The sequence below is a fragment of the Zingiber officinale genome, chromosome 7A (assembly GCF_018446385.1).
Source record: "Zingiber officinale cultivar Zhangliang chromosome 7A, Zo_v1.1, whole genome shotgun sequence".
In the NCBI taxonomy this organism is placed as follows: Eukaryota; Viridiplantae; Streptophyta; class Magnoliopsida; order Zingiberales; family Zingiberaceae; genus Zingiber; species Zingiber officinale.
The window spans coordinates 27,719,032-27,741,175 of record NC_055998.1 but is presented as its reverse complement, the minus strand read 5'-3'; the positions used below and the strand labels follow the sequence as shown (position 1 = coordinate 27,741,175).

General features: G+C 32.6%; 1 protein-coding gene across 9 annotated transcripts; it reads right to left on the bottom strand.

Moving 5' to 3' along the window:
* Positions 1 to 2,231: 2,231 nt before the first annotated feature.
* LOC122001227 (ribosome biogenesis protein BOP1 homolog) lies at positions 2,232 to 10,808 on the bottom strand. 9 transcript variants are annotated; one of them, XM_042555862.1, is made up of 22 exons: positions 10,673 to 10,808; positions 10,439 to 10,576; positions 9,664 to 9,707; positions 9,459 to 9,575; positions 9,281 to 9,373; positions 9,124 to 9,222; positions 8,966 to 9,064; positions 8,730 to 8,884; positions 8,524 to 8,641; positions 8,319 to 8,420; positions 6,621 to 6,780; positions 6,320 to 6,428; positions 6,143 to 6,245; positions 5,807 to 5,957; positions 5,552 to 5,684; positions 5,357 to 5,463; positions 5,216 to 5,286; positions 3,980 to 4,040; positions 3,386 to 3,613; positions 3,192 to 3,276; positions 2,742 to 2,923; positions 2,232 to 2,587 (listed from the first exon to the last, which is right to left on the bottom strand). In XM_042555862.1, exons 3-22 carry the CDS (start codon positions 9,694 to 9,696, stop codon positions 2,502 to 2,504), a joined length of 2,292 nt encoding a protein of 763 aa, XP_042411796.1. In that variant the 5' UTR covers positions 9,697 to 9,707; positions 10,439 to 10,576; positions 10,673 to 10,808; the 3' UTR covers positions 2,232 to 2,501. The 9 variants fall into 9 exon arrangements, with proteins under 9 accessions (XP_042411796.1, XP_042411799.1, XP_042411798.1 ...); XM_042555865.1 differs by having other exon boundaries at positions 8,966 to 9,058; positions 10,439 to 10,742; XM_042555864.1 differs by having other exon boundaries at positions 9,124 to 9,216; positions 10,439 to 10,742.
* Positions 10,809 to 22,144: the final 11,336 nt, after the last annotated feature.

Genomic DNA, 22,144 nt, shown 5'->3' with positions numbered 1-22,144 from the left:
CCTTCATTTTGTTTGACTAATTTTTGTTTTAGCTAATCTTATCTTTCAAGATGATATGCTTAGTCCCAGGATTATGCAAGAGGCTGAAAATGAGGCTTTTGACTCAGACGAAATTGATGGCGGAGCTCGGCATACCGATTAAGGTGTGATGGCTTCTTCCTTCATCTTTTGAATTTGAGTTGGTTGCATCTTCCCTTATTATTTCCTCTCTACAAAACTCAAAAGGGTGAGAAACGAGAAGGGGTCCCTCTTCTTTATATCTTTAACAAACTCAAGTCAGCCTTTTGCCTCTTATGATCACTGTGTGCATCTTTTCTCTTAACAAGTTGGTAAGCAAAGTGAAAAGACAATCCTGCATTACTTCTCTCTTTTGCATCTTTGGTAAGGCCCAAGGTGCATTAACTGCTAGGATTTGCCCAATTGTTCGATCAATGGAATGGAACCAAATTGGAAGAAAAATGAAAAAACTTAGATCAATTAAGTTGGTTTTGTTGATTCTTGGCCGACATTTTGATTATTGATTGGATCTTGTTGACAGTTGAACTGGCTAATGCGATTCTTTTTCCCCCCATTAAATGTTCAAGGTGGTTCTAAAGCATGCTTTTCTACCGGGCCAGAGGATGGAAAGATCGATCGGTGGGAACTTGTGCACTTTTCTGGTACCTCTCCTTTTCCCCTCCATTTTGCTTTTCTTCTTTCCTGCTTATTCGTTTCCTCTGCTTTAAGAAATGACAAGCGAAAGAAAGTGGAACCTCTCTCCTTTTTGACTTGCAATGCGTACAGCTAGTGTTTCTTTTGCCGACCATAATGATCGAACCCTTTCATTTATCCTATCTGATATTCTTAGCTCTTTAATTGCTCAATATCAAATCCTGTATAGTAAACAATCTTTTAGATAGCATTGACATGTTGTGGGGAATACGCTTGGAAGGTTAGAATATATAGAGATGTATTGAAACTTTTCTTTTGTCTAGAGCATATATAAAACTGTAGTGATTACAGGAATTCAGCTCATTATAAAGCATTTCAAATGGTTACTTCGATGATTTCATTTTCGTCTTTTTTTTCTAATCAATTTGATATGTTTTTGGTGCGTTTGATTGGTTCAGGATATTCAATCATTCGATGACAAATCCACTTAAGTCGCCTAAACTGAATGTATGATCCACTTGGCTTAGTTTATTTATTTTTATTTTTCAAATGATGATTTAGTAAACGGGTTATATTTAATAAAAGTGAAATAAGAAGTTTCACCTCTTAAACAATAGAATTGATGAAATAGAACGATTTATTTCTTAGATTGAGTTATTTCATTAAAGTCAGTCTAAATATTAAAATGATGCCGTATAAGGAATAAATTAAATTTTATTCCATTCCATTTCATCCCAGCAAATGCATGGGAATATGTCCCAAACTTGCTCCCATATCAAGTCGATCAACTGTATAAAATTTGCATTTTTTTTTATCAAGTATTTCAAAAGGATAAAGATTCTCTGTGTTGATGCCTGTTTTTTTCTTTGCGAACGATTGTTTTTTCTTAGTAAAAAGTATTTCTAGTGAAACATATTGATCTTCTGGAATAGAAAGTTCTTAATTTTTATAGAATAAAAAGGTACATGGGCTTTCTTAAATAGTTGACAGTTTATACAGAATTTGCCTTTTGAAGGAACCCTTACACAAGGAAAACAGCTAAAAGGACCTTGACTATGAAACATTGGGAGATCCTCCCGCAGTTTAAATTGAATGTGTTTTTGGACAAACATTAAAAGAGCAATATCAAATTTTATAAATAATCAAATTTTTTTTATAAAAAATCAAGAGTATCTCATTAATAGTGTTTTTATTTTTTATTTTTAAATAAGAATATCAAAAAAAAATTTGGGCAAGCACTCTCTTTTTATTTTTTTAAAAAATCCTTTTAATGATTTGTAAAATTTTAATTGCCTTTTTGTTTTTTGCTTCTTTTTTGTTAAGGCATTTAGCAATCTACGACATCTTATTGAATATGAAGACGTTAGTTTTATCGAGCTGACCCTCGAGCTGATCACTCCAAGAAAAATAAGGCTAACGGCCAAACTCCTTTGTTTAGCAGAAAAGACAAAAAAATTTGAAAAACAGTCGCAGAACCGAAGACGAAATAATGTTACATAAAAATTATATATATGATGCTAGTAATGACTTTTTTTTATCAATATTCTCCATTCCTTGTGTGAAAAATTGTGCAGCAAACGAAAATAAATTCTCATATCCAACAGTATATTAGAAGCCGCAACAAAAGGATATAGCTTGATACTCACATCTTTAGTGACCTTTTTCTTACAAATCACAAATTAATTAATTTAGAATTTATGTGTAGTTTCCAAAAAAAAATTAAAAAAAAACTGACAGCAAAACTAACCTAAAGATTTCATAGTATACTCGGCAAAGAACATGAATTTGCTATCCTTGTCAATATCTTATCCCCTAGAGTTTCTTCAGAGTCTCCTGGAGAATTATTGATCTTAGTGGCAATACAGTTTAATGATAGAATCTGCTCCGGCAGTGAATAACCATGGCTGCCTCGGATGGAATTTGCAATCGAGCACACCTGTTCAATCAATAAGTTAACAATGTTTAGTTTGAACATCAGCATGTAATGGTAACTTTTATTTGCGAATTGGGGAGATAATAGTTTCCTAATCCAGACGGGGAACAAGAAAATTAAGGAAAAGGAAAATAACAAAAGTTGCAACACAACCGACCTCTGCCTTTCGAACTGTTATGCCCACGCAAAATTTTCAATGGGACAATGAGAGGATTCTGATTAAGATCAGAGTATACCATTCCGTGGAACACATAAGCAGTGCAGTCTTCTGAACTAGAGGCAAAGAGAGGGTACAAGCGATGAAACGCGACATTTGTGATATCTTTCATATGGTGGCTCCTGTAGATTTGCAAGTAAAAGATGCACAGTGAAATGAGATACACAGAGAGAAGCTGGGACTAGAGTACATACTAAGGTACATCAATATGAATAAAAAAGGATACAAGGGGAAAAATTGAAGAAAATATAAAATATAACGAGAATCATCGATTGGATGAGACCAATAGGGTTCAAGTTATGAAACTCAACTATATATATAAAGGTCTACTGTAAGAAGCAGAATTAAAGGGGAAAAAATAACAGAAAGTCAAACAAACAGTGAGCTTACGTCAAGGTCTTATATGGTTTGGATGAAAGGTCCATATCAAACCAGCACATTTTTCCTTCCTTGCTGCCCACAATGACATTATCACCTATATATACAAAATTTTGTCACATAAATATAACTCATGGATTCAAGTATTTTTCTTCATAATTCCACCTTAGCATGAAGTTTTGCTGAAAAATCTATAAGAAAATTACCTCCTGGATGAATTGAAATCGAAGAAACCTCTTGAAGACCAGTCTCGAGCTTCTTGACAACCTTTTGCTTCAGAAGATCATAAACCCAGACATGAGTCTTGGTTGATATGAAGAACATCGATCGTGTTGGATGAAAAACTGCAGTGACTGGAAGACCACGCAACTTCTGAAATGGACTATGTGTATGCTTCTTGGAGAGTTGGTGCATCAATATTGCTCTTGTATGACGTGCAGTGTATAAGTCAAGGGATACTTGAGGTTTATAAAACAATAAAATGAAAACGGCAATTAACACTGGCTGTAGGATTATTTGCAAATGATATCTAGACATAGACCACATATGAGTTACTTCCCTCTTTGCAACCTTAGACAACCTGAGTTTACAGCATACCAACTAGAGAGATTATGTCTAGACTTTTTAAGGCGCTTTGTTAGCAACCTATGTCCACAGCTAAAGTACAAATGTCATAATTTTTGTATATATTTCAAAATTTCCAATTTGTGATTGTACATCAGAGCAAAAAGAAAGAATGAAAACTGAGAGAAGAAAATATCATATAAACTAAGACCAAGTAAAATGCATAATTAGGATATCACTAGGAACCACAGTAGTGAAATAGTCTCCTTTCCGATGCCAATCAATTGTTGTCACAGCCTGCAAAGCAAGCCAAAAGAATGAATAATAGAAAGGGATTGACATACATTCTACCAAGTAAAATGAATTTATTCAAAGATTTATGACTAAGGTCCAACAAGAATTATGTAATTAGATATGTGCATAAATCGGTAATCAATAGCATACAACGGGATTGAATAGTTAATGATTTTAAGTATCTTTGAATCAGATCAGTAGAATTGGTGAAATCAGAGTTGAAACAAAAAAAAATGAGAAAATATATAATAAAATTATTTATATGACAACAAATATTCGAAAATCTTAAGAAGAACATCTATTTATACTTATTTGATTTTTGGTAGAGCAATATACAAATAATGTCATTTATTAATATAAAATAATAAATAATAAAAGCAGATTATAACCAATAATAAAATCATTTTTTTATGTATAAAAATACTCAATACACTTGAGTACTAATATATATTTTATTAGTGTTATATCTTAATATTCAATGTCAGCATTTAGTCATGTCCTAATTAGATTCAAATCAGTTTTTATATTTAAAGTAAGAGTTTTAGAATTCTTATTATTTAAAAAAGATTATTGTATTCTCTTTTACACTATAATAGCCTCTCAATCCACAATAAGCTCACTTGAACAATAATGAGCAAAAGAAAAGATGGGCAAAGCATTCAATTTAACAAGTGATGACAAAATTGAATGAGTGATGCTTGACTTTGTGAATCTTATGCAATAAGGCTAAAGAGAGCAACAAAGACTCTCCTTCCCATGTAAGTCCTCTAAGAATCAAATTGGGACAAAGGAGAAGGCTAAATTGACCAAGTTAGCCAAGTCATCTTAAGCCAAACCAAGTTTTAACACAAAATCTTATCCATTTTGACTTTTAATTTGATTAAATTTTAATATATTCTATCAATTTTCTAATATATTTTAATTAACTTGTAGCTAATTTCTATCTAATTTCTATGAATCTCTAGTATTTCCTAACCTCTCAATTTTTATGATACATCAATTTTACAAAAAAGAAAAATATTAGATCAGCCATTGCTGGCACCAATCTAACTTTGGCGATATGTATTCTGTATTGACCAATTTTGCCACTTATGATTAATAGTTACTAAAAAGATACATATGCACCATTCTAAAAAATGAAACAAATCCAAGATTAGTACACAGTGAACATAGCTCACCTTGAGATGCTTTAATCGGATGGCATCATATTTATCATCTCGAACCCATCTCACCACAGGAGTGGTATTTCCTAAAGCACAAAAACTAGTGTCAAATAATCTGAACATAAATTAAATGATATGATGAGTACAGACACTTACCCTCATCCTCCTCTAATAGTGATTCCTCCACGTGAAGCAACTCCTTGACCCTTGCCTGGTTCTCTGCATTTGCCAATCTAGTATCTAAAATAAGCACATCACGCCCTCTGTAAAGCCATGTGTAAACACATGTTAGAAAGGAGCAAATAACCTGTAACAAACAAGGCTAATTCTATTTCAAAGCATCTAGCTTACACAGAAATTGACAGAATAGGAAGTTCGGGTAATGGGTTCCATGTTACATGATTGACAGCTTCACCAACATCCCAAACTTTAATACAACGACTGGTTTCGATCTCCCAAACACGGACTGTACCATCGGATGAACCTTCAGACATCACAGCAAATGATTAGTACTAATACAACTGAGAGAAAGGAAAAGAAAAGATGAATAATAAAAGAACTAACAATAAAATAAACAAAAAAATGTAGAGGTATTTTATCACAAACCAGATGCCATCCACTGCCCTGATATATCAATTGATATTGTCTTCACAGGGCCTGTATGCCCTCTGTACTCAAGATAACATGTAGAGGGATAAGGTCTCAAATCTTTCAGACTAGGTAACTTGGGCTTTAGAGATTCTGGATCTATGTTAATCTGCAAAAAGAAAAAAGATTGTGTTCATAGAATCAGAGGTTCAGAAAAAGTTATTATGTATATCAAGCCATACAATCATTAGGAATATTATCGTAGCTCATTCCATCTTATTTAGGTACGTGGAGAAGTGCATAAACATTTTTAAAAAAAAGAATGGATTCTTTAGCAAAAAAAGATCCACATACACGTTTTTTTCGGGTTCTAGGACATAAATAGAGATCAAGGCATCGGTCAAAGGTTTCTTTAATTGCATTCTCATAAGCTGGCACATTCCGTAGTGATTCGAACCTGTTAAGTGTGCACCAAAGTCAGTATTATGATTCAGTCAGAACATGACATAACAAGCGACGACCTATAAATACCTTCTAGGAATAAACTTAGGACGGTCTTCCTCAAGCATTAACTGGTAAGAGTTGATCTCCTCCTGAGTAGGAATGAACTCTACAGAAGGATTATATGATTCTTCATGACCTGCAAGTGAAGGCAAAACATAATTCATGTTACAAACATAAAAAAATTATTCTTTCAGACTTTAATTTATGAATGTGATGCACTAAATTTGACAATACTTTGAACATAAATGAACCTCCAACACAACTGCTCTGAGAAAATATGGACTCCACAAAAACAAATGCTCTTTCATAGTGGAGTTAATCATGATACCTGCCAGTTTTGGTTTGGGAGCCGGAATATAACTCAAACCATGCCTCTTGTTTTCAGCTGCAGTTGAATCATCACCCCATAACAAATAAACATGAGGTTCCTCCTTTGGTTTGTCAAACTTAAGAAACCCTTTTCGAATAGCTCTAATGTATCGAACAACCTGGTACCAGAATGGTAAACACATGAAAAAAATTATGATGTTTACACAATAATTAAGAAAACCATTAGATGGTTATAGCACCAGACTGGGAAAAGAAACAAACTGCATAGATGTTTTTAGACCTATTGCCATAGGGAACAAAGAAAGGTATAGAAAACCCATGTAACAGTGAAAAGGGGAATTGTAATTATTATGTAGGCTCACTCAATATTTTGTAAGTATCAGACAGTTCATTGTAGTTATTAAGGAGACTATGTCAGTCTAAACAAATTGAAATGACATCTACTCCAACACAGAGAAAATTATGTTCTCCAAAGGAACAAGTGCAAAGCACTCCATGCAATATCACAAATCACAAACCCTAGTGCAAGACACTTATATTGTAATATGACACAACTCTCCCGTTAGAGCCTTCTCGAGTTCCAAGTCTCCCAGATTAAAGTCCTCGCATGCTACCAACTAACTACCTAGAACTAATCTTATTCAATTCAAAAAAGGAATATCCATGCATACATTGTTGAGCTTATTTCATATTTATATATAAGAATAAACGACTGAGATGTGTTATGATGAAACCATTATGGTAAATTGCACTCTAAAATATTGGTAAAATGAAATACTAGAGCTCTCCGAATATGATATTGTTACAATAAAGAACAAACACAAGCCACTAAACTCATTTACTCTCACATCTAAATCTGAGTTAGAGGGCCTTGGATAAAACCCTTATGGTAGGCAACTCACTTGCCGAAACTATAATATGATGAATTAGGACAATTGCCAACAAGTGAACTTGAAATAGAACTTCAGACTTCAAATAAAAAATAATTTTAGCAAATCTGACAAGTGATAAACGAGGGAGAAAACTAGATAATAGTCTCATTTTGTAGAAATTTTCAAGAGAAAACAGTTACCTGATATATAACATAGACAACATGATTACCCTTTTTCCTAATCAGTATCCTAGTCATATAATTAGCCGATTGAAAGGTTGATTTTACTTATGGATGTCAACATTTGGGATGATTTTACTTTGGATGATTAATTAAATGTGAAATAGCCATGCATTATTTGTTATTTAGTTATATAATCATATAAAACATATGGCAAACGAATGCAGGATTATGAATTTTTTTATAATTGCATGTAAGGACATGCATCATTTGTTAATTAATTAGCATTAACATTACCAATTTTTAAAGGAAAAACATCGCAAACATGCACGAGAACATAGGCATTCGCACAGCTTATTCATGTTATGCAATGGGCTGATAGCATAATGCATAAACTTATTTCTTTTTCTTTTAAACCCTAGTTAGGTTAAAACTTCTTTCTAGTTAACGCTTCTATGCGATTCAAGATATTATCCAACCATGAAGTATAAATTAAGACCAAAAAATTAAATTAAGATTCTGAATCACAGTTGGTTATCAAGAAACTTACAACAACTACAAGATAAATTAGGAAACATGATTTTCCAAAACAAGTAGGCACATGAGATTATATCACTCAACCACTAAACAAAAAAAAACATATACCTTCTTCTGTTCCCATTTTGAAGGAATGAACCGCCTCTTTGGCTCTGGTGCATTAGAAAGAGGGTGCCCTTTGTCCTCCCATTCAAACCAATCAACATAAGGCTGTTTTATTATGAGACATTACACCAATACAAGTTAGGTTAGCTATGATAATGGGCAAGGGAAGTAATCTGCTAATAACAATGGGAAGTGTGTGATTACGAACCGCATATGGATCAACTCCAGCATGTGGTGTCTTACCCCTCAACATTCTATGAATCATTTTAACCTCCTCCTTCGTCAACTCCACTTCCTCATCATTGTAGTCATCATAAATCTTCCTCCTGAATTCAGTTGTTGAATAATAGTTTTTCTGACAGACATGACCAGAGATGCCAAAACCAAAAAGAACAACATTAAGTAAGTGCTGACCAATTTTTCGCATCATCGACTCCAGCTAAAAAAGATTCAATCCTGTCCTTCCTAGCCCGCTTCTTGATCTTTTTCCCAGTAATATCATACCCGATATGCTCCTCCTCTTTGTACCACTCCAATGGAACATCCCCAACAGTATTTCTTGAAGGCACCTAAAAATATACAAAATGAAAATCTCCAGAAGATACCTAAAGAAGCAACAACAAAATTCAACAAAATAAGTAAATGACTACCTCATCTTCGGAGGAGTCGCTTTCCTCCGCACTTCTATGGCTTTTGTAATCACTAGCATCTTGATCATCCTCTCCACTGTCATAAGAAAATCCCTGCACCTAAAAATATACAAAATGAAAATCAACAAAAAAATTCAACAAAATAAGTAAATGACTACCTCATCTTCAGAGGAGTCGCTTTCCTCCGCACTTCTAAGGCTTTTGTAATCACTAGCATCTTGATCATCCTCTCCACTGTCATAAGGAGATCCCTGCACCTAAAAATATAAAAATGAAAATCAACAAAAAAATTCAACAAAATAAGTAAATGACTACCTCATCTTCAGAGGAGTCGCTTTCCTCCGCATTACTATGACTTTTGTAATCACTAGCATCTTGATCATCCTCTCCACTGTCATAAGGAGATCCCTGCACTTCAAAGAATATCAAAAACAATTATAAGCTTCAAAAATTAAAGCAAAAGATGACCAATTGTGGGAAAACGATACCACACCTCATCCTCCAATGAATCCACAAGATCACTAGGTTGGAATCTGTCATCTTTTTCATTGATTCCTTCTGTGGAGCCATTTGCAGTAACATCTCTAGAGATTTCTTTACTTAACTCATCCTGCATTTGAGATAAAGAGATAAGAATAGAATGATAAAAAAGAAAAAAACTGAATAACCAAACACAATGAAAAAGAGAGTAGACGCACCACTTCCTTGGAAGATTTCTGAGACTTGCCCATCACAGCAGCTGCTGCAAAAACCCACGCACACAATCAGTCATTTCAAACTTATATTTATAACAAGTTTAAAATCACAACCCACGCGACACAAGATACAATGCATATGAGAATGCAAAAATTAACACACATCATAAGATGCTACAATTAAAAAAAATCATCAACAAAAGACAGTATCATATAAGAATAATGAAGATACAAGAGGACAAGGTAATAGAACAAGCCAAATAGAAAGAACAATAAGGTATGTGACAATTTGGTAAGAGTCAGCTTGTCGCAGACAACCTTGATCACACAGAAAGGTAAACCTAGTCAACATTCTAGACTGATCTGAAACTCAACCCTACAATTTAACCACCAACTCTCTCCTTGGTCACCACTCACTCTTCTCCATTTTTATGACACTAAACTAGGTACACTGATCATACGGCCATTCTCATACCATAGCACACACTCCAAAGCCATCCTTAGCCCAACCTATTAAAGTTGTCATCACAATAAGTCATTCAAGCAGGAATCCATGCACACAAACACACTTCATAGTTCACAACATATGAATCTACTCGACCACTGACCTCAATGTCTGACCATCTTATCCCACCCAATAGCATAACCCAAACACAACACAACGAACACGCTATTTTCACCTGTTACTACAATGATGGGAAAAACGACCATTTACTCGCCTCTGACTAACGCTTCATGCGAAGGCACTCAATACAAAGGATAGAAGATAGGTACCTACCTTGAAAACGGCTCAGGTCCCGAGAACGCCGGATTAGATAGGTTGGGGTCAAATTGCTGCCTCGCGGATCTTACAGAAAGCTAGGGCTCGGCAAGAAGTAACGGTCGGCGTGGAGAAGCGAAGGGCTTCAATTATATTCTGTCGTAGAAGAGTGGAAAACACGGACAGAAAAAGCAAAGACAGAATCAGAAAAAAAAAAAATACGGAGTGAGGAGAGAAAGGAGGGAGTTGAACCGCCGGCGGCAGCGAAACCACGTAGGGCGGCGGCAGCGGCGGCGACGTCGGTGACGATTACTCGCAAACCAAAACCTCCCTATTAGTAGGGTAAACCCTAAATCCGGCCGGTTTACCGGTTCGGCGCGGGGACGGTGATTCGGCTTTTGTTAAATCCAATAATAAAGACAAAGTTTCTGAACCGCACCTTAAAATTTAAAAAAAAAAAAATTCTTAAAAAAACGCCCTGCCTTTCTAAAGACATAGTTCACTGTCACGACTCCTTTTTAAACATATTTAAAACGTTCTTAAATCCAAATAATAATAATAATAATAAATTTAAAAGGTCAAAAATTACTTAATAATAAAACAATTTATTTTAATCTAACTTTTTCCATAGAACTTACTTTACAAATTCAATGATACTTTTATTTATTCAAAATAATCAAACAATAATTAAAAGATTTTTAAAAATGACTAATTATATAACTTAAAGTACTTAACGTCAGGAATGTAGCACACTTGGGTGCACAAAACACCTGGATACGTTCAAGAAAATGATCATAACCAAAATTTCACCTTCAATCTATCCACAAACAGTATGCCACTACGATTTCTAATCCAGAGAAGTGATCTACAACACTATGAAGAACCTTTCTCCAGTAGGCATGTAACCCAATACATTTTTAGTGTTTGATGAAACAATGTTGGGATAGCATTTCTGATGCCTGGGTCATTTTCAGAATTGCCATGGCATATTTCAAATCAATTGGGTCTCAGTCATCATTAACAGTGTGAATGGCATTTGTATTGACCACCTTATCGATCGCAGCAAAGGATCCATCAGAAGGAACAACATCTTACAAGTTAGCCTTCCACCTCGATCATTCCAGGATCATCAATCCAATCTCCGGCACCGTAGCTTGAGATGCATGGCTGGTCATATTCACCATCTATGAGGCCTCTGTTGTCGGCTGCGACTGTTAACCTAATGTACAACATCATTGGATTAGAAAAGGCTGTGCTTGCTCTGTTCCAGCACAAAGTAGACCAAGGAAGCATAGATTCAGCTATAAAACTGACCTGTGTTAAAGCCATTGGCTGACTAAAGTCCTCAACAGCATCTTCATAAAAGTAGTTATGCTTTGTGATATTGTCTTGACCTGTTAGGTCAGTTACTAGAGTCTCAATACAATCAAGCAAACCTTTTTGAATGGCATTTGTGATTGAAAATTTGGAGTTATAGAAAATGGAGGGATTAAGAGAGCAGGCAGCGTAATGCAGCGGGCAGTGAAATTCTTGTCGTATATGATCTATGGCTTCCAAGTACGGAAATTAATCAGATTCTTGGTTCTCAAATGCCAGAATGATATCTTGCTTTACCTTTTCTAATGCATCAAATATATATCCCATAGAAGGTCTTTCTCCACTTTGTGCAATGTAAAAAACTCTCACAGGTGGTTCAGAAACCTTCAAGATTCTCCCACATGAATACCAGAATTGCAAATCAAACACTATGTCCTTTGTTGGACAAAACAATATCTTACTAGAGATTTTAGAATTAGTTAAATTTAAATACATCAAATTAAATTTAATTTATCTGTTGAGATGACCTGAGCAGAGAATCTTAAGCTACCAGTAGAAGTTGCTTTCTCTCAAGTGCTGGACGCAAACTACACATTATCCGAGCAAGTTGAGCGGCCGAGCAATCAGAGCGGCCAAGCGAGCAGGTCGGCCTAATGTCCGATAGGGCAAAGGGTCGAGCGGTTGAGTGGACCGAGTAAGCAGCTGAGCGAGCGACCGACTGAGCAGACAGTGCAAGCGATTAAGCAAGTGACTGACCGGGCGAGTGAGCAGCCGGACGGGTGAGTCGCAGACCATGTGACTGAGCGAGCGGTCGAGCGAACTGAGCGAGCGGTCGAGCGAACTGACCGAGCGGTCAAGCGAGCTGAGGCTAAACCGACGTGCAGCCAAGCGAAGAAACGTTTAATTTAATGCATCTGTTACACCCTTAAATAAGCAGCAAAAAGTTTATGTGGCAAAATGTTAGTTGTTTTGTCTCAACCGGTCCGGCATTCGACGCACGCAGGTCGCGCTCACACACGAGTCAACATGATTTAGTGCAATCCGGGTCTTAGATTTACACCCCCTGCGCATCCACATGTGAGAGAGAGTCTCTCTCCATGCATTTGTTCACATTATAATGTATGTGAATCAATATAAACCAACCAATGTGCCTTAAAACTCCTAATGTAGAACTAAAATTTCATTCACAATGAAACTTCGTGCTTCTTCCACCTATCTCCATTCACATATATCCAACATCCTTAACATCTATTCCTAGTCTCTGCTTAGATAATAGCATTTCCTCTAAGCATTGCAAGTGAACATATGCTGAAGAGAGTCCTTGACAGTAAACATCTTTTGTAAGATTAAAAAAAAAATCTGTAAGTGACTGTCATGGAAGGGCGAATAATGTCTCTGCCATTCGTTATCTTCTCTAGCAGATTAAGGAGCCATTCATCATTATAAATAAGTTGGGAGATCTTCTTTGCCTTTGCCATTATCACATTCACTTCATCCATTTCACTTAACTATTTAAGCAATAGTGCAATGCAGAGGTTTGTGCATGAGCTCCAAAATAAGGTTTTGTATCCATCTGTTAGTACCTTCCCTATAGCTTTATACCAAGATGGATCATCTGATAAGAAATGAACAAAGTTTCCCGAACCAACATCTTGAGCAATACTCTCAAATAAATTAACAAGTTCATCCAAAGTAGTTTCAATTTGAGATACATCTACTGACTTGAGAAACATAGTCAGTTAATTCTTGTAAAACTTAAGTCGCATGAATTTTAACAATCGAAATAAGATTTGAATAGGAAAAACAATAATAAAAAGATCTAATTTCAACGTAAAACATGACATAACATAAGAAAACATAATAGATAAGGAACCTAATTGAAGAGTTCTTCAATTATTCATTGTCTTTAGCGTCGTTGGCTTGATCCCTTTAAAAGAAGATACAGCAAAAAGGAAAGTCTTCCAAGAGACTCAAGGGATGACGGCACCGAAAAGCTCTATATCAATGGGAAACTAAAAGCTCTGTCAAGATTACCCTAAACCTTGGGGACCTCCCCTTTATATAGGAATTCAATCCGTTATTAGCCCATAGATAATAACACATTAGGTTAAAGGGTTCTTCTACACATTAAACTCACATCCAATAATTCGAAACTCAATAACCTTAAGTTAGATCATTTAAAGGTTTTGGTATCACAAGTTTATTAAATCACATGTGAGTTCACCTTAAGAAATATTAAATTAAACAATCTCCTATTTGGATTATATGTGATTATAGACAACACATGAATGTAACTTTAGTTGATATCATACTTTATAGGTATAAGATACCCCCTGTAACCACATTAGGTTAAAGGGTTCTTCTACACATTAAACTCACATCCAATAATTCGAAACTCAATAACCTTAAGTTAGATCATTTAAAGGTTTTGGTATCACAAGTTTATTAAATCACATGTGAGTTCACCTTAAGAAATATTAAATTAAACAATCTCCTATTTGGGTTATATGTGATTATAGACAACACATGAATGTAACTTTAGTTGATATCATACTTTATAGGTATAAGATACCCCTATAAACAATATGTTCTATTAACTTCATTGGTATAGGAATAAAGAGGTTATAACTACAATATATAATGGTAACAAGCTCTGACAGTAATTACAACACCAATGTCATTAATGATATAGATCAAGATATGGACGTGTAGAGTGGAAATTACATGAAATGTGATCAATACACGTTAATTTTCAACTGGTCCTAAGTGACCTAAAAGGGTCTAATCATATTTGCAAATACCATATGCTAAACTGCAATAGCAAATCATATATCTAAACCTTATGATTTCTAAATGGAATCTATATCATATTTACAAACACTAAATGCTAAACAGTAGTAGTAAATCATGATATTGTATTTCAAAGTGTCCAATAAATAAATAAATAAAATAATATTAATGTTTTGAACTTTAAGTACGCAAAATAATAAAAATAAAATATTTGTCTTTATTATCAAAAATAAAGCAATAAAATAAATACAGACTCCCACTAGATGAATTCTTCTTCCATAAAAAAGACTCATATCCACGACATGTGCATGAAATACCTTAAGCACCAAGCCTTTGGTGAGTGGATTGACCAATATAGAATCTGTGTTGATGTGCTCTATCATGATCTGACAATATGAACTCTTTCTTTAACCACTAGAAATTTGATGTCGATGTGCTTAGACTTCGACAAACTACGGTTGGTCTTAGCATAAAGTTTTGCGGCTTTATTATCACAGTAGATCATCAGCGGTCTGTCAATGCCACCAACGATCTGCAACGCTATGATGAAGTTCCACAGTAGCCAAATCCTATGATTGGATGTTTCATAACATGCTATCAACTCTGTCTCCATAGTAGAAGTAGCTATTAGTATTTGCTTGATGCTCTTCTAAGATATAGTTCCTCTGGTCAGCATGAAAACATATCCTTAAGTGAACCTCCTACTTTCCAAGCATATAGTAAAATCGGAGTCTGAATATCCATTCACCTCCAGGTGATCTGATCTCCAATATGTGAGCATATGTCTTTTAGTTCTTTGCAAATATTGTATCACTCTCTTTACAGCTCTCCAGTGCGATGATCCTGAGTTACTAACATATTTGCCTAACATCCCCACTATAAATGTTATATCGGTTGAGTACAAACTTGTGCATACATGAGATTTTCCATTGTTGACATATATGAGAATTGATCTATCTCCTTTATTTCAAATTTAAGTTGGAGGCACTACTACATACTAAACTTATCACCTCTTAACACAAGTACGTCACCAAATGTATAGTCTTGCATACCATACTTTATAAGTACATTTTCAATATAGACCTGTTGTGAAAGTCTAAGAATCCTTCTTAGACGATCCCAACAAATTTGTATACCTAAAACAAATGATGTTTCACCAAGATCTTTTATTTCAAAATCACTAGATAGAAATGACTTAGTTTTATGCAGCATACCCTTATTATTGCTCGCAAGTAATATATCATCCACATACAAAACAAGTATAACAAATTTACTCCCACTAAACTTGACATAAATGCACTAATCGCACTAGTAGTGATCAAGGATTACCAATGTATTCCTCAAAAGATACTTCCTTGACTTTATCACTTCCACTATCATTAATGAACTTGACATTTTCCGTTTCGAAGAAGGATCTATTAGAGGAATTATAAAATTTATACCATCTTAATTTCTCAGAGAAACCTATAAAATTACAACTAACTATCTTTTAGTCCAGTTTCCTTTCATTAGGCTTGTAAGGCCTAGCTTCAGTTAGACAACCCTAGATGTGTAAATACCTAATGCTAGGCTTCTTATCTGCCTACATCTTGAATGAGGTTTTAGTTACTATATTACTAGAAATTTTGTTGAGTAGGTAAACTACAATCTTGAGTGTTTCACTCTATAAAGACTTTGGTAGAAAATCGAAAGTTATCATACGTCTTACCATGTCTTTTAAGATATGATTACGATGTTCAACTACACCATTCTGATTGGAAGTACCATGCATGATATACCGAGGTACAATCCCACACTCAATAAGGTAATTTGTAAAATGTCACGTTGTTCATCTGATCCATCATATCGGCTGTATCATCTTCACGGTACTTTAATTTTCTTACCTAGTTAAAGTTCAACTTTGGGTTTGGAAATTTTGAATATGTCCAAAGATTATGACTTCTCATGAATAAGGTATAGATAGCCAAATCTGGAATAGTCATCTATGAAGCTAATAAAATATGTATGTTCACTCCAAGATGCTTTAGGGAATTACCCACAAATATCCGTATGTATTAGCTCTAAAACATCACTACAAGGACCCTTGTTCCTTTTGTTAGTGGTTTTCCCTTTAACATATTCTATGCAAATATCAAAGTTTGACATGTTAATGAAATAGAGGATTCCATGTGACATTAACCTTTCTATGCGTTATTTAGATATATGTCCTAAATGTCTATGTCACAATATAGAAGAATTCTCATTGATTAATTTGTGTTTCATACTATACTATGCATTATTATATTGTCAACCCTAGGAGTAAAGGTGTTCAATTTATAAAACTTATCAACCGAGGAACCATTATCAACCAATACTGAATTAAAAAAATATATTGAAAATTCTATTTTCAAATGAACAAGAATAACCTAATTTGTCCAAATAAGAAATTAAAATTAAATTCCATCGAAAAGATGGTACAATGAATGTTTTTTCTTAATCCAGAAAGATATTGGTTCCTAAACAAAGCCTAAAAACACCAATTGAGTAAACTTTAGCCTTTTCCCATTTCTTGTATAGATATATCTTTCACCATCAAGCGGAAGTCGGCTCTTGAGACAACCTTGCATAGTGACACTTATGTGAGTAGTAGCACCGATATCTATCCACCAAGTGTTAGTGGGTATAATAGCTAAATTGACTTTTGAACTAACAAAGTTGAGAATTTTATCTTTCTTTACACTCCAATTGACGTATTTAGGGCAGTCTTTCTTCATATGGTTTTTTTTCTTGCAAAAGAAATAAGTAGGCTCCTTATCTTGTCTCTTTTGCAACTTATAGTCATAGCCCAAATAATCTACAGTTTTCTTTCTTTTTTCCTTTATTGATCCTTTTCCTCTTCTTGCTCGAACTTTGGGATCCAGATGTGAGCACTTATAGTTGTCTCCCTTATGTTTCCTTTGCCATTATATTGCATAGTTGTCAACTTCAAAAGAAGTGTGGTAGTCTCGACCTTTTCATTTGTTATGAAACGATATGTTAATTGGCTAAGGAAAATTCTAACATCCTCTCCCACAGTTATTGAGCTTTTAAGTTGTGTCGATATAGAAAGCTTCATGATATTTAGACACATACGATTTGATCTCTTCTACAGTTGAAATTCAACCCTTTACTCTATAGTTTAAGCATTGGTCAGAGGTGTAGGGCGATTATTTCTTAATGCATAGTCTAAGTCCATGCAGCCTAAGACTACGATCATGTATTCTTTCCATTTGGCAAAATTCGAACTAGTTACTATCGAGATGCTATTAATACTGACAGTTACAGATTGCATTAAAATTAAAGAGAGAAATTTATTTAAGCTCATGATTTAATTAAAGCCAAGAACATGTATAATATAAAATTATACAAATAAAATAAAATTTTAAATGCATATAAATATACTTTTTATAAGCTACCAAATACAATATTACATTTTACTTTGTCGACTAAAATATAATTTGTCAGTGGTACTCTCAGATATAACTTAAACTTCAATTGACCACACAATATGTATTTCTTTAGGCTGACCCATTGTGTGTATAATATAATACTTTATATGAGTTATATTTTGTCCATAGCTCACAATAACTTTAATCAACCATATAATATATTTTCTTTTATGCCGACATATTTTGTTCATGATCTGAACAAAATAATAATTTTGTCTCATAGTTGTAAACTACTTTGTATATATTTAACATAAAAATAACATTTCTTTAGGTCGATTACTCTTAGCATAGATATACACCGACCAACACAAAATATACAAAATCTACCTAAGGTGTTTTCCTTTGAGCTGACATATTATTTCAACTTAGTAGCACGTTATATTGATAGACCCAAGAAAATCATAGGAACTTCATTCGAATAAAAATTACTTAATTAGTTTTAACAATTTAAAATTAGACTTATTAATTGATTGAGATCATATGACAATCAATTGATTTTATTTAATTGATTATCATAATCGATTTGAAAGTAGTATGCGACTATAAGATTATATATAAAATTTACCCTTGAGAAGCTAAAGTTTCCTTCAAATTTTATAATTAAATAGTATTATTTAATACTATTTAATCTCTTATTCATTATATTAAAATTTATTTAATACTATTAAAAAAACATTCCATAAGGTTTGAATTATTCATGTATTAAAAAAATAATAATGTATATATATTTTTTTCTCTCTCTTGACAGTATTTCACGTTGCAGGGTTTTTTTTTATGAATACTGTTTCGCATCAAAACAATATTTTTTCAATAACTCACTGTTCATATTACAGTGTTTAATTGTCGATTACAAACAACCGTTAATTGATTAAGTAACCATAGTCATAACGTGAAGGCGATTCATCGATTAAATTTCAATCCTTTCAACAGCAACAATAATTGATTGAAGCAATCAGTAAGTCTATTCAAAATTTAAGACTACTCAAAATTTTAAATTTGGTAATTAAATTTTAAATTTGTTAATTGATTGCTCAATTAAAATAATCAATTGAATCATCGTAATTTTATTTTAAATTAGGTTAAACAACAATAATTTTTATCGTTCGTGTTCTTTGTGAACATAAAAAATTTAAAAATAAGTCTATCATATTTTTCTCTTATATGATTTTTGACAATAAAAAATTATATTATAATAGGAAAACTTAATCTAGTATACAAACAATAAATCTATTAAAAATTTAAACTTTATTGTTATGAAAAATGAGTAAACTTAATCTCACTTTGATACTATATGTTAATTCTTGTAAAATTTAAACCTTATACATTCTAAACATAGGAAAAATAAAAATAAAAAGATCTAGTTTCAACATAAAACATGACATAATATAAAAAAACATAATAGGAAAGAAACTTGATGGAAAAGTCATTGCTTATCTTTAATATTGTTGGCTTGATCCTAGTAGAAGAAGATGCAGTGGAAAAATTTTTTCAAGGAACTTAAAGATAACGATGTCGAAAAACTCTATGTTAATGGGGAACTAAAAATTCTATTAAAATTACTTTAAATTTTTAGGGACCTTTTTTCTATATAAGAATATAATATGTTATTAGCTGGTAAATAATTAGAAATTCAATAATTCTAAGTTAGATTATTTAATAGGTTTTAATATCAATTTTTTTTAAAATTACATGTGAGCTTATGTAAAAGATATTAAATCCAGCAGAACCCCTTAAGCCAATAGATGGTGGTAAAAAGATAAATATGCTCGTCATAATATCCCCATCAATTTATCCCAAAGTGAACACATAAGAGGAGACTCTTAAGCTAATAGATAAAGAAATTAATCATGATTTTTCCAGTCATATCTACCAACCTGTCAACCATCACCGTACAGCATGTTCCTTCCCATGACTTGCAAAGCTCTTTACAAAATTCTCCTACTTCATTGGCACATCTACTTAAATAGTTTGCCGCTAAGAGGATGACATAAAGGTATTTTAGACCATTCACATTAGTATCCTCATCCAAAATCTAAAATTTAGGATAAAAAGATTACTTTATTAAATTTAGATATCTATTTTTCATTACATGATACATCAGTTTATTTATAATTTGCCAAATATTTCTTTTTTATTATTTTTTTTCTTTCCTTCATATTTTTTATTATTAGATGGAAGAAAGAGATAGAGGAGAGAGAATTTTTTTTATTAATAGAGGAAGGAGAGAGAAATTTTTTATTATTAGAGAGAGGAGAGAGAAATAATATTTTAATGTTTAAGGAATGGAATCCATTTCCTAAATTTAAAGAATTACTATTCATAAAATATATATTTAGGGAATGAGTAGGTTACCTAATGCGGATATTTTTTTAATGTAAAATGTAAAATTTAAGGTAAAATTTTAGTTTAGGATAATTAATGCAGATGCTCTTATATCCAGGCCCTACTTCAGCGATAGAATGAGCCATTCTTTGAAATTATATAGAATTTAGGGTGCGTTTAGTTCAAGTTATCATGTATAACCTTGGTTATGTGATTACCAGGTAATCACATAACCAAGGTTATAGGGAATAAAACATAACCAAATGTTGTTTGATTCAACTTAGGTAATGCAACAAAAACTTGTTTGTTTGAAGGTTTTAATGAATACCCTAGTTTAATATTTTACCATATTACCCTCAGTTACAAAACCAACTATACATAATATTATTATTATTATTATTATTATTATTTATTATTATTATTATTTATTATTTATTTATTTATTAATGTTTTTTTACTTTTCTTTTTCTGGTATATTTTTTTACTTTTTTATGTGTTTTTTTATTTTTTAATGTTTTTATATTTTTATATTATTTATATTTATATATTTTTATTTTTTTACATTTTTTAAATTTTAATTTTTATTTATTTATTTTATTTTTAATTTTTTTTTATTTTTAAAATTTTTTAAATTTTTAAAATTTTTTAACATTTTTAAAAAATTTATTTTTAAAAATTTTATTTTTTATTTTTTTTAAAAAAATTAATTTTTAAATTTTTTAAAACATTTTTTTTATTTTTTTACATTTTTAAATATTTTTTTACATTTTTTATCTTTTTTTTATATTTTTTCTTATCGGAGGGTATTTTTGGTAAAAAAAATTCGTTAACCCCGGAATCAACAAAAATATTAGTTTTTTGAGGTTTTCCTATTCCGGGCTGCATGACCTTTTTGCTGACGTGTCGGGCATGGAACATTACTTGAAAATCATCGAATACCTAAACCAAACAAGGTTTTTGTTGATAACCTAGGATGGATAACTAAGATTATCAAGAATAACCCCGAACCAAACACATCCTTACTGCCATCAATGATATACCAGCCTCAAACATGAATTTGGCAGCTTTCCTGCGAAGCATAAGACATGGGAATTATAGGCAGAGGCAGCGCTTAATTAAAGGAAGACCAAAAGTCAAAGACTTTTTGATATTCTTATATGAATAGAAAAAGATATTTGATTCATTTTCATATGAAACGCTTTTTTTTTTTTTTTTTTTTTTTGTCTTCTTCTTTCTCCTTAGCCGAGATCATCTTTGTAAGTTGCTAACACTAATTTTAAATTGTTCTTCTTCTCCAAATTGATGAATTTATGTGATAGATGGAATGTGTTTGTTTGAATATCGAAAGAGACACGAACACTTGATCTTGTTAAGATTCATCGAAGATAAAGTTACTATCGAAAGTTCGTGTTTATATAACAAAGATAAAATTCTCAATTCAATTAGTATATGATTTCATTCGCATTGATCTTTGAAAAGAAATCTTATTATTTATCTTGCTACGCTCACTATGTGAAAATCGACAATAGACTTCGCCACTGTTTACTTCGTCAATCAACAAGTGCGAAGTAATATATGATAATCAACTTCGATAATAAATTTAATGCAGTAAATACAAATTTATACTTCATAGATTTAAAAACGTGAACCTCACTTCTAATTTTATCTGACTTTTTACTTCATACTATATATTCGGGGGAGTAATAAGTTATAAAATAAATTTTATATGGATAATTGATGAAGTAATATCACCATATAATATAGTAATTTAATTATAATCTATATAGTTGAGTACTTCTTAATTTTTTCCCAAGCCGTGTCTTTAGTT